General features: G+C 41.9%; 1 protein-coding gene across 1 annotated transcript in view; it reads right to left on the bottom strand.

Moving 5' to 3' along the window:
- Positions 1–6,025: 6,025 nt before the first annotated feature.
- The window catches only part of LOC139952659 (uncharacterized), a 28,773-nt gene continuing 20,985 nt past the window's right edge, over positions 6,026–13,813 (bottom strand). Inside the window, exons 6-11 of the mRNA XM_071951862.1 lie at positions 10,390–10,583; positions 7,929–8,072; positions 7,101–7,741; positions 6,750–6,915; positions 6,192–6,350; positions 6,026–6,095 (exon numbers count right to left, since the gene is read on the bottom strand). Of these exons, the coding sequence (XP_071807963.1) occupies positions 6,226–6,350; positions 6,750–6,915; positions 7,101–7,741; positions 7,929–8,072; positions 10,390–10,583 (1,270 nt within the window). The 3' untranslated portion in view covers positions 6,026–6,095; positions 6,192–6,225. The remainder of the gene's footprint in view (positions 6,096–6,191; positions 6,351–6,749; positions 6,916–7,100; positions 7,742–7,928; positions 8,073–10,389; positions 10,584–13,813) is intronic.

Below are 13,813 nucleotides of genomic sequence, written 5' to 3'. Positions count from 1 at the left end.
TCTGAAACGAATCCCCGTGAAGATCTGACTGCATACAAGCATTATAAAATAAATAGCTTAGTTTTTAATCAAACTATGCATTAACTTTCCTATTAACACGAAGTAGGTGTATCTGCCATGGACCGTTAAGTCTGACTAGAGATTTGAACTAGAGTTTTGAACCGTCGGATGGTTCCTGATGTCAATTTTGTTGTGCACAAAGTCTATGAGAAATTCTTAACTTCAAGATCACAGGTAAAAACAAAATACGTCTCCACGTGGAAGAAAGAAATAGGGGGAAACTTCCAATTTAAGCCACTGTGATGGTTGGGGGACTAGGAGCTTGGTAATGCTCTCTTCACATAAAGGCCTAATGATTTCACAATAATGTGCAAAACATTTATCGCTTACCACTCTGCGAACTGCGGACCAGCAATGAGGGCTGGGGGAAATTTGTCCCACTCGCTGCATGTTCTTACACAGTGTTTCCTCTCAATTTTGGATTTTTCCTCCTCTTCTCTATCCAAATAAGACCCTGTAACACCTTGAAGTTAAAACGTAAACCGACGTATGCAAATTAAGCCACTAAGCGAAAAGAAAATGGCCGACGGGTCACATGATCACGTGATGTGCAAACCATACAAATGTTTTATTTACTGTAAGCAATACAGGCAAGAAATGGCCGTTGAAATAGCGTGTTTAGCCTCGTCCGAGGGTTTGTTTTCGGGTTTATATTACTTTGGACTCGTCCTGCTTAGAACGGGTTTTGTAAAATCGATCCTAGGACAGGTCTTACGTAGGATCGGTCTTTAGGCTAGGACTCGTCCTTAATCCTAAAGCACTTTATCTAAACTTTTCCCGGATAACTTGCGGATAAGTTTTCCCGGAGCTTATTTGAGTATACCTCAACCAAAATATTGTGCATTCTGTATAAACTCCAGGAAAAGTTTTTAGGACAGTTCTATGGCCCATTGTTTAATGTTGGTTAAACCGCACACACTTAGATTTGCTGTCTACTGAGAGCCAGCAGTTGTTCCAAAATGGTTCTGGGAAAACCTTTCCACAAGTTGTCCTGGAAAGTTTTGATAAGGTGCCTAAGTTAGGAAGAGTTTTGTTAGATCGACCACATCAGGTTCCTGATTATCTCAGAGTAGTTTCTCAGAATTGTCTGCAATTACGTTTCATTCTGTTTAAAGCTCCATGGAAGTGTCGCGATCGTGGCCGAGCAGTTAAGAGCGGGAAGTTAAACTGAGGTTTTTCTGATCAGCAGAGTGTGGGTTCGAATCCCCAGCCGTGACACTTTTGTCCTTAAAGGGACACACCGACTCACCGTTTACGCAATTTAGGGGTGTAGAATCATATATAATGTTTTTATAGTTGGTTGCTGTAGAAGAAATCATAAAAATGTCACGTATTTTGCGAAAAATGATTTTAAAAAAACCAAAGCGGTAAAAGACCAGCGTATACGTGTTTCCAGCTGTTGCAACTGTCAAGTCTTCGTGACATTCACGCACAATGTTGTAAGTAGACTGGTGCTTTGTTTATAGCAACGTTTTACTATGACGAAGCATAAGGATCCAGTCTATCCATACAACCGGCATAAACGGATCAGGCAAATCCTTCGACGATGGAGGTAGACCTTCGTGCTTCGACGTACATCCAAAGATAGTCACGAAGACCACAAAGAAGCTAACCCAGAATATGATGGGACAGGAAAAAGTAAATAAAGCATTCCTAGCCCCAATAAACTAGGCATACTACCGCACAGCCATGATGCAGTTTGAAATGCGATCGTGGCGTTATGCGCTCCCGACGTGCCAGGACCCAATTTCAAAATGCCTTCATAGTGGCACAAGAGTTAGAACAATCACGCGACCTGCGTTTTTGTCTTAAAATGCTCAAAAACGGCTAAATTTGATGATTTGTTTTAAGGAGTGTTCTTCTTCATTCCTGGAAGACCGTTGAAGTCATGTCTTAGTCTATTTTGTTGCCCAAATAGCCCAATTCGGCCGGTGTGTCCCTTTAAGCAAGCCACTTTACGAATGCTTCGTCCTTCAGATGGGACTCTAAGCCGTTGTCACATGTGTTGTGTAACGCATGTAAAATAACCCAGTGCACTTATCAAAAAGAGAAGGGGTTCGCCCCGGTGGTTCTGCCTAGATTGGCAGCATATTACGCCACAGTACCTTGTAAAAATCAATACATGGTGCTAAAGGATTAGGTCTTATAATTCAAACTTCGTCCCACTCACCTTGCAGTAAAAATACCTGGCGCTATGCATCCTTTGGCAAAGGGTGCGTTATAAATACGGTTGTTATTAAGAAAATTGCGTTTATAATCCTCCGTTTAGCTCCAACTTTACATTTATCCGGGTATACTTTTTCATTTGACAAATTCAATTTTGCAGAACAATAAAATTATACGGTCTTGTTTTTAATCAAAATATGCATTACATTTTTACGAAGTAGGTCTGCTGACATGGATCATAAAGTCTGACAACAGTTTAGGGCCGTCTGTGCGGCACCTTATGGTCACCCCGACCTTTCAGGTTCAACTTTGATTGACATTTAGGTACAGCTTGGGGCTAAAGATTTAAGGTCGGGGCGACATCTGGGTACAACTTTGGGGCTCCGTTTAGATCGGGGCGACATCTAGGGACAACTTTTGGGCTACATTTAGGTACTGCTTTGGGGCTATAGATTTAGGTCGGGCGACATCTGGGTACAACTTCGGGGCTCCATTTAGGTCGTAGGTACAACTTCGGGGCTCCATTTAGGTCAGGGCGACATCTGGGTACAACTTCGGGGCCGGCTCCATTTAGGTCGGGACGACATCTGGGTACAACTTCTGGACTCAATTTAGGTCGGGCGACATCTGGGTACAACTTCGGGGCTCCATTTAGGTCAGGGCGACATCTGGGTACAACTTCGGGGCTCCATCTAGGTCAGGGCGACATCTGGGTACAACTTCGGGGCTCCATTTAGGTCAGGGCGACATCTGGGTGCAACTTCGGGGCTCCATTTAGGTCAGGGCGACATCTGGGTGCAACTTCGGGGCTCCATTTAGGTCAGGGCGACATCTGGGTACAACTTCGGGGCTCCATCTAGGTCAGGGCGACATCTGGGTGCAACTTCGGGGCTCAATTTAGGTCAGGGCGACATCTGGGTACAACTTCGGGGCTCCATTTAGGTCTAGGCGACATCTGGGTATGTACAACTTCGGGGCTCCATTTAGGTCGGGCGACATCTGGGTACAACTTCGGGGCTCCATTTAGGTCAGGGCGACATCTGGGTGCAACTTCGGGGCTCCATTTAGGTCTGAACGACATCTGGGTACAACTTCGGGGCTCCATTTAGCTCCATTCTGACACTCTTAAATTTCATCATACTTATGCTGGAACTGATGCTTTTAAATTTACTGTTTTTAACAGATTTCCTGTCTACTTTGACAGTTATTACCTCCCATGTTAGGGAACAACATTTTTTTTAATGCATTATTTTCTATTCTTGCTTGTCTGTTATATCTGAGTTGCCTGGCTTGGCTGGTGGGCAATATGTATTCCTCCTTTGGAGGGTGTGTCTTGTTAATTCTCGTTTTTGTCTCGAACCAAAAGGTCAGCCACTTTGAAAGTCACTTTTTGTCGCTATTGGCTTTCCCTGCCAGGGTTCCTGTCTTTTGTTTCGTCTGTAGTGTTTTGTGTTCCACTCCCACTGGAGGTGTTTCCTACACAATCCTTATATCTGCCCACGGCCAGGCCAGGTTTCTCAGTAATTTGCTAGTGTTTTTGCATATTTTTTTGCTGTTCTCTTTTTATAACCATTGTAATATTGCTTTTTCTTGTAAATCTTTGATGTGCAATTTTTTAATATACATGTTTGTATTTTTTCATGTTTGCTGGCAAATAAAATGAAATTAAATTAAATGAAATATGTTTCCTATGCAGCCTAAAGTCCAACTGCAGCAAGGGAGGGTTGCTCAAAGGGAGGGACTGCTATTAATATTTGATACAGCTTACATAGAGCCTGACTTGTTGTCACTAACCAGGCAACCATACCCCACGAGAGAACAGAATAAAACAGAACAGAAGTACAGTATACAACTGTCGCAGAGTGGACCCTTGCGCCACTCTACTCAGACCAATATCATACATAAAACCCAGACACAAGAATGGAACACAGTGACACCAGATTAGAAACAATAAAGAAACTACAATTTAATAGAAGTACCCCACAATAATTTAGCTTTAACAAATCTTCCAGTTTTGCACCTTTACATTCTCCACAGCTTAGAGCAACCCGTACAATATGAATTTCATGCATAAGTAAATAAGTTTACATTCAGACTTTAATACAACGAACGTTCCCCTAAATAAATAAACAAACAGCAGTACGGCGACATAGAGTTTGTAGTACGGCTGATTAAGTCTCGAGAATAAGTTCGCTCAGAAGAGTGGACCCCCGTCCCCTTGTCACCATCGGTAGCCCCACGTAAGTCTTCCCGCTGAAGGTTGACCACGCCCCAGAGGACCGTTCAGACCAAGTGTGGTTTAGTGTCACGGGAACTCAATGCCTTTGGCTTCGACACCGCTTATCCTTGGGTCCGAGATTCCCGGGAGGATTTGCGTTGCTGATGGGCCTTATAAAACACCCGCCGGACCCCTACCCGTGCTAGACGGGTCGACACGACACAGCCTCAACGCTGGCCTAGCTGTCCGCTGGTTCACACCCAAACAGTACCCTTCTCAGCACCCGCAACGCAAATCTCAACCACAATATAAAATTCCTTTGGTTTTATAGTGTACTCTACGAAACCCATTACAAAAGCAGCCCAAATGCATGAAGGGACATTCCAACCATAGCGATTCAAACAATTATTTCCCCTCCCATGTTATGCCTATAACAATGCACATTAACTATCAGCCATTTAAAGAAGTAATTTTCCTACATACTATTACGGTTAGCGCTCGATAGTCCGAAGGTTCGATGGTCCGAAGGTTCAATAGTTCGAAGGTCCGTTAGTGCGAAGGTTCGTTAGTCCGAAGGTTCAATAGTTCGAAGGTCCGACAGTCCGAAGGTTCGATAGTCCGAATGGCCTTTTAGTCCGAAAATAGGATAAGGTTAAATATTCCGAAGGTTCGGTAGTCCGAATTGACAATCAGGTTCGATAGTCCGAATCGACAATAAGGTTCGACAGTCCGAATTGACAATAAGGTTCGACAGTCCGAATCGACGATAAGGTTCGATAGTCCGAATTGACAATAAGGTTCATTATTCCGAATCGACAATAAGGTTCGATAGTCCGAATCGACAATACACACGCGCCATTGCCTGTGTAGAATTTATTTTGGTTCGCCATGGACGCGGTAACGATTTCACGTTCGAAAGCTGACGCGCAGAAAATGCACACGGGAGATAGGCTTTGGACGCGCTAAATGTCACGTGCCGACGGCAACAAGTCACGTGACCACGGCAACGCACAGAAAGTGAACAGGGGAGATAGGCAAATGGCGGACCCATGCCAGAACCCGTGTATGTACGCGCGGCCGATCTAGTTATTTCAGTTATTTTAATTTATATCTATGAACAAAACGAACTTCTTATTTAAATTTCCCCACGGTGTGCGTCTTTCGAACCTTAATCGAACCTTATTATCGATTCAGACTATCGAACCTTATTGTCAGTTCGGACTATCGAACCTTATTGTCGATTCGGACTATCGAACCTTATTGTCAGTTCGGACTATCGAACCTTATTGTCGATTCGGACTATCGAACCTTATTGTCAATTCGGACTATCGAACCTTGTCGTCGATTCGGACTATCGAACCTTATCGTCGATTCGGAATAATGAACCTTCGGACTGTTGAACCTCGTTTTTGTTTCGGACTATCGAACCTTCGGACCAACTAACCTTTTTTAAATTCGGACTACCGAACCTTCGGACCAGTAAACCTTCGGATCGATGAACCTTCGGACTAATGAACCTTCGGACTATCGCATCATATGTTCGGATTAACGAACCCTATTACATTTTCGGACTAATGAACCCCCTCTTATGGAAAATTTGCGCGTTCGGACTGTCGAACCTTCGGACTATTGCACCTTCGGACTAACGGACCTTCGGACTATCGGGCGGACCCCACTATTACAACAACCCTGGTGTGCGACAGTGTTTAACTTGGTGTATGTATGTATCACTATAAATAAGTTGGACAACTTAAAGGTCTCGGATAACAGTTGTACATTAATCAATGGAGTGAACAACATCGCTGAATAACGCGGTCCATCAGCACGAGTACCATCATTACAATGTTGACAAGTCCAAGCCCGACGAAGGCTAGGTCGTAACTTCCTGTCAGGTCGTAAAGCAACCCTGTAAAGAGATAATACGCAAGGCGAAATTGAAGACAGTTCTCTTAAAAACGAAACTTATTATTTTTTATTTTTTTTAACACCAACATCACCACCACCACCACCACCATCACCACCACACAAACACCCGTACACGGGGCCCCTAAAGGGACAGGTAAAGTCACCTGGAAATAGAATTGTTTTTCTTTCAAACATAAGAGGCTTATGAACAATATAACAATGTTGTTAGTAATTGTTTGTCACGGTCTATAATGTTTAAAAAATAAAGTTAGAGATAAAGTTGTTTTCGGGGGGTGACTCCGCCTACCCATTTTGTGACGTCAATCGAGGCAGACTTTTGATTAGCTCTATGGCTTCACAAAGCCAAGCAACCAAATCACAATGTTGTAGTTAACCTTACCTGCTGCAAAACTTCCAGTGATTTCTCCAAGCCCGTAGAGGCAATTACTTAAAAGATAGAAATCAACGAGAAAACTTTCGTCGTACATGTCTTTCACCACTAACGTCATTAGAATGTTTAGAAGTCCAATGGCGCCACCGTTGACACAAGCCAAAAACATCAGGGCCTGGCATAATTAACACGAAAAAAACATTTCTTTTTGATCAAACGTCATAATAAACAAGACGAAGATTAGAATGTCTATATCCACATTATAAATACACAAAAACTTAGCTTTCGTAAGCATAATATAAAGAAAAAACAATTATTAGTTACAAGGATACAGATTAAAGGGACATCAGTACCACTTACCACAAAATTATCTTGGGCAAATGAATCCATGAACATTGCCGCTGAGTTTATAAGACACAGTAACACAAAGAACCAAAATGCACTGATGACTTTGTAGCCTTGCAGAGGAATATGAAGGAGTCTTCCAACAAGGTTTCCAACACCACCTCCAGTAGATAACAGAGCTGCTGCAGAGAGAGTTATACCTCTTGATACTGCATGAGGTACTAGAAATACCATCCAAGCAGCAGAAGATATGCCTTGTAGTAAAGACATACCGAGTTGAAGAAGTAGCGTTGGTTTCTCAGCGAGGATATTCAAAGAAAGCCAGGACGCAACTTCCTTTAGGCAGTTACGAAAGCCTGGTTCATTCTTGTCATTTGATACTTGATCAGTGTCTGTTGTATTTAACTTTGAATACTTATGGACGTGTTGACCATTCAGTGCACCAAACACAGTCACGTGGAACATAACAGCAGACATGATCATCAAGGTTCCACGCCAGCCATAGACTCCGAGAAAAAAATCGACTACAGGAGGGCAAGCCATGACACCAAATGACCCACCTAGATAAGCTATGGCGTACATGACTGGAAAATGCTCGGACGGAGACGATACCAGTGCAACTATCTGTGGTATGTAGGAAAGACCCATACCAACACCTGTCGAGAGGGAAAAATAGGTATTACATTCACGGGATTTGTAATGTTCATTTTTTGTGCGTGAAAGCAAGGTTGAAGGACGGGATCTCCATGGAGCAATAGAACCAGAACAATGTCCCCTAAGAACATACTCAGGACCAGGTAGACGTTGATCAAGTTTTATGGAAATTTTAAAACTGACACTCACCTGTTGTTATTCCCAATGTGATGGTTAACTGGAAGATATTCCAAGTGAACGCACTGGCAAGGTATCCTACAAAAAGCAAGAACCCTCCGGTCATTACACACACCCGGCTGCCAAATCGCTTTGCAAGATTTCCTGTCATTGGTGCTGTAACACGGTACGTTCAGAAAAAAAGCAAATGAAGAATTGTAACCCTTTATCGTCAATTCGAAAAACAAGATAAAAACATTAAAACTGGTGATCCCATCAAATTAAAATCCATGTAGGCCTACCAAGAATGGGCGTTCCAAGTTTCTTCAGCATAGTATCCACTGCTAACGTAGAGACACGGGAAGGAGCCGGTCCTCTAATGAATAAAGGACGAGCATTCGCCAAAATACAATCAATTATAGTAAATGACAGTCAATGACAGCTGAAATATTTCAAATAAACTTCTCATGTATAGGTTTGGTAACCCAAAGTAAACAACACAAAAATTAACAACACTACAGTATCTATACTATTAAAAGCGTATCCGCACCATCTTGGATTCAAATTAGAAGGTCCAGTGGCATGGCATCCTTGTGGAAATCAACACGGTTGTGAGTGTGGAATTCGACACGTTTATGTCGGTTTAGACGTCGGGTTGCAAGTCTACAAAACCCTGACCCGAACTCCCACTTACGAGTCATCTGATTGGAGGAAGTTTGGGCGGCGACCGTGTGTCAACCATTGGTCGATGTTGTTACCACCACCACCACCACCACCACCACCACCACCACCACCACCACCACCACCACCACCATTATTATTATTATATAGATTTCTATTTTTGTATAAATTTTTTAAAAAGCAAAGGAGAAAATTTATACACAAGAAAAATTGAAAAATAAAGAGCATAGTCAAAACAGACCTTATGAGAACTAAAATTAGATAAAACAAACAATAAATATTTAACAAGCACACTTAACTAACAAACCCAACTGAGACAACAAAAACAAAAAAACAAAAAACAAACAAACAAACAAACAACCAAACGAACATCCAAACAAACAAACAAGCTAAAAAAAAAAAAAAAAAAAAAACCCTAACAAACAAACAAAAACAAACACCCCGACATACAAACAAACCCCAAGGAACAGCAGCCCGACAAACATACCCCCCCCCCCCCCGCCAACAGACACCACAACAAACACCCCAACAAACAAACAAACAAACAAGCAAACACACCACCAGACAAACAAACACATTAAAAACACAAAAAACCAAACACACACACGCAAAAAGGAAAAAAAAGACAAAACAAACACACAAACAAGAAAATAAAAAACTAGGAATTAAATCGATGGTAAATGTTTGAGGCCTGCCAAAGTGTGTTAAATGTTCAAAATACTGGTGAGGTAGGGAATGGGGCTAGACCTGTATTGGTTGGTTCTGCACCTAATACTAGACTAAGAGTCGGAATTCCTAAGGTTTTTATTCCTTGCAGGAGGCAGCCACTCTCTATGCTTGCTTGAGGACAGGAGCGAATTACCAAAGTTCAAAGAGAGAAGTTCAAGTCTTTCAGTGAGGGGCGGAATGTTAAGCACCACACAAATATCAGCATAAGGTTTAAATTTACAAAAATCCCAAGTAAGTATGATGCGGAATGCCTTTTGTTGCATTTTCTCGAGGCACTCTCTTTGGACTTTGGTAAGACCACAAAACCAGGCAGGTGAGGCGTATTCAAGAGTTGGTCGAACATATTGCAAATACACTGTTCTCAAGTCATTAACAGGAATGTTACATCGTTTAAGTTGACGTAAGAAGTTAAGTTTTTTGTTGAAGGCTTTACACATGTAATCAACCTGAGTATCCCATTTAGGGTTTTCTTGTATACGAATGCCCAGAAGCTTAGCACAGTTGGTTTGATTGATTACATTATTATCAATTTGAAAAATGGGCTTAACAGGTTGGTGTCTTTGGAAGCAAGAAATCATGACTTGACATTTTTGGAGGTTGAGTCGCATGTGATTTTTTAATGACCAGGAATGCAAACAATCAAGCTGCTGTTGCATTAGACTTGTTTGGTCATTATTACGATATGTTTGAGCCAACGACATATCATCTACGTATTTGTAGTGGGAAACCTCAGGAGTGCCAGAAACAAAGTCATTTATCATTGCTCAAGTCTCTTCCGAGACTTCCCGCCATAAATGCAGTCAATAGTTTGATGTGTTTCTAGTTGATCTTTTTGTTCATTAAATTTTATCTGTAGCGTGAAGAAAGGGAAAACTGGTAGGACTGTGCATTAAACGATGCTTGAATAGCGATTGTTCAAGTCATGATGATTCTTGTTTGATCAGATGTTTATAAAACAGATTTTAATTCATATTCTTTCTAACATAAAATTGATAACGGGAAAAAGGGGTAATTGTAACCTTAACCTCAACCCCGGCTTCTTCCCCAGTACACATCCCACGTATGATTGGTATAAGTGACTTACCAATGATAAAACCAATACTGTTTGACATGCCGATTACAGTCCCCAGTTCAGCGGCACTGCACTCTAGAGAATCCATCATAGGGTTGAATAAAACACCGAACGATTTCAGAGATCCCATCTCCAAGAAAATGATCATGAATGATGTAAACGTAAGGAGACAGCCTGAAGTCGCCATTTTGGAAATAACATTTGACCTATTTAATTCAGTTTAACCAGGTAGTTTTACGCTAGTGCGTCGGGTTTACTTTGACTTGACCCTCAATAGTGGAGAAAGAAACATGTCCACAAAGCCGGTGACCCAATAGACCATTGGTATTGGCCTAGGGTATTGTCCATTATGCTCCTGTATTGAATGGATAATTCTTTACAATTTGTTTACCCAAATAAATACAACTAGCGGAATGCCGCGCTTTGCGCGGCACCCCGCTAGGATATAAAAATCCTTTACACAAATATTTCGAAATGTGGGTGAGGGTGTTATACGCCTCTCTCAATATTTATGCATGGCGTCATAATTCTAACCCAAAATGAAGCTATCGTTTTAGGTTAGACGACGTACCTTGTGCATACTTCTAGAAACTATAAGGCTCCCCCGTGAGCCTTTTAGGGGTCTAATATGTTGGGCCTCCCTAACGTTACACGTTACACGTTTTTCAAATCAGCGTTGATAGGTGAAACTGACCGTTAGCCAGCAATAACTAAAGTTTCTTTTGTACTACACTACCAAAACTTTCTCCACTCACTCAATATACATTCATAATGCTTGCATTTCCTTGTTAAAAAACATCGTCAAAAATGACATTTTTACGTCCCACGATACATAGCGTTGCTACAGCACTATAAGTAAAGCGAGTTTTTGGAACATGCTGTGTGCCACAAATCTAATTTATCTTCTGTTTTTTGTTTGTGTTTTTTTCGGGGGGGGCGGTAAGAGCGTAGGCCTCTTTTTAGTTTATTCTCATCTGAATTGGTCTTGTAAACTTTCTGGTCAATAGGCTGCATGATAACGGGAGCACTTAACGTGAACGTCAAAAAAGTGTTTTAAAGGCAGAGATGCCAAGTCCAGAGGCCAGCTATGTGTGAGATTTTTCAAAGCTCAACCCCCATCCCCCGGAAAAAAAAATTGCCAGTTTAAGAAGGCCTTTTTAAATCGCCGCCCAACCTTTTTTTTTTTGTGTTTTTTTATAAATAAATAAAACAATGTGAAATTCAATTGTGGACAAAAGGTGTTTCAAAATGCATCAAAAACCTCCTCAGAATAATTAAAACTCACTTGAGGTTCACAGGAGATGTTGATGGTTAATGTGGAGGTTCGATTGTGTCAGGTCAGATTATTTCCTTCCAAACTTGAAAAAAAATAGACTAAAAATGATGTCCAAAATCAATCGCTCACTTCTTCTGCCTGTTGTGTCTTCGCTAGTGGAGCGCATTTCAACGAATTTGCTAAAAGAGTCGGAACAAACTTGTGCGCAATAAGCGTTTTGCGCTCTGCCGAATTTGAGCTGAACCTACTGGATGAGCAAAAGCGTGCGCAATCTGCAAATTTGCGCTCTGTTTGTACAAATTTTGTACAAAAAATGTCGTTAATCTCGCCCCAATAATGGTTGATGTGCGTGTGAGCGTGAGACAGAGCTCAAATGCGTGAGTCTCACGCCTAATGCGTGAGACTTGGCTGGTCTGGTTATGTTTTATTGTCACTTTGGGCTTCTTGCATCTCGCGAAATTTGAACGACAAACGACACAATTTCTGACCGCGTTCATGTTCACGCTGCTCTAGGAACAAACCTCCATACATCCCATATCTCTGGAACCCTATATTGTACAAACTAAATAAAAACGATAAACTCGTCCCAACTCCTTAGTTTTCTCTAACTTATTTCACTTTCAGAAAGCATGTCAAGTCATGTTTAGGGTTTGTTACGTCCAGTTTGGGTCAATAGACAAACTCCTAAAAATGTAACCAATTCAGCCGCACGAGGTCTCTTTTGTTAATATTATCTCCATCAGTAACCAACCCGACGGGCCGATGGCTAAATTAGGCTTCAAAATGGATTTGGCAAAATGTACATTCTGAGACCTGACCGACACACTGCTCTAACCAATTTTGTGAATGGACTTATTCAAAAGGAAACTTAATGTCGTTTTGCTTAACAAACTTTGACCAAATGCAAAGCAAAGTTCTTTTTTACAGCTTCAAAACAGCCTTTGACGTACGTGTATAGTTTCTCCATAGAGTAAGGAATGGTTTCACAATTCTACCTCCATGGTTAAACTCTGAAACTGCAACATTATACCTCCATGAACAGACCGTATTCTAAAACGGTATTCATGTACGCATTTGAGTTTACTGGCAAAAGGTCCAAGGTCGCCACCCACTGTCAACCTAAAGTGGTCCCACGGCGACCTTCTTCACCAAGCAACAGGTGGCCTGTCTCAAACCAGACAACACACCACTCACAATACACTGACCAGAATGGCTCTTTGTGTAAGGCACCCCCCCCACCCCAAAATGTTATTAATTGTAAAGTTCCCTTAGACACCTTCCAACCTATAGCCGGCCCTACCCAACGTTTCCAAATTATTAAGCTTCCGTTTGATCCAATCCTTGTCCATCATGATAATTCTCATGCCGTTTGGAAGTGAATGTTTTTTTATAAATATTCTCCATTTAATCTTTTCAACAAATGAGTCACCCGTCAGAAGGATTTCTAGGAAGTCTGACAACAACGTCGACAAGTGGTTGACACATGGTCGCCTGCAAAACATCAATCTACGGTACTTCATCCATTCAATGCAAATTCGTGAGATTGGTTTCGGTTTTGTCCTGGCACCCAGCCTCTTCGACCCTGCGCGGCAATGAATGAACCAATCCGGAGAACCATGCTTAGTACAACACGAAAGTAACCTGACCATAAAGGGCGGATCGAATGGTGGGTGGGCGGGTAAGAGGCAATGAATGAACCAATCCGGAGCACCATCTGCGAAACACTGTCCAATGAGTCGCCTGTCAGAAAGATTTCTAGGAAGTCTGGTAACAACATCGACCAGTGGTTGACGCACGGTCGCCGCCCAAACTTCCTCCAATCACATGACTTGTAAGTGCGAGTTTGGATCCGGGTTTTGCAGACTTGCAACCCGACGTCTGAAACCACACAAACGTATTGAATTCCACACAAACAACCGTGTTGGATTCCACAAGGATGCCATACCACTGGACCTTCTAATTTTCAATCCAAGATGGCACAGGTTACGCTTTTAATAGTATAGATTTATAAAACATCCAGCGAAGCATTGATACCGTTGACCTTGCCGTAATACCTTTGGTCTCCCAAGTGTGGTATAGCAGTAGGTGTATCCCATACATCAACGGACCATTTTTCCCCTCCATGTTTTCAGATCCAGAATAAAATTATTGCATATATAA

Source organism: Asterias amurensis, chromosome 20, assembly GCF_032118995.1.
Source record: "Asterias amurensis chromosome 20, ASM3211899v1".
NCBI classification, from domain to species: domain Eukaryota; kingdom Metazoa; phylum Echinodermata; class Asteroidea; order Forcipulatida; family Asteriidae; genus Asterias; species Asterias amurensis.
This window is presented reverse-complemented; position numbering and strand designations above follow the sequence as displayed.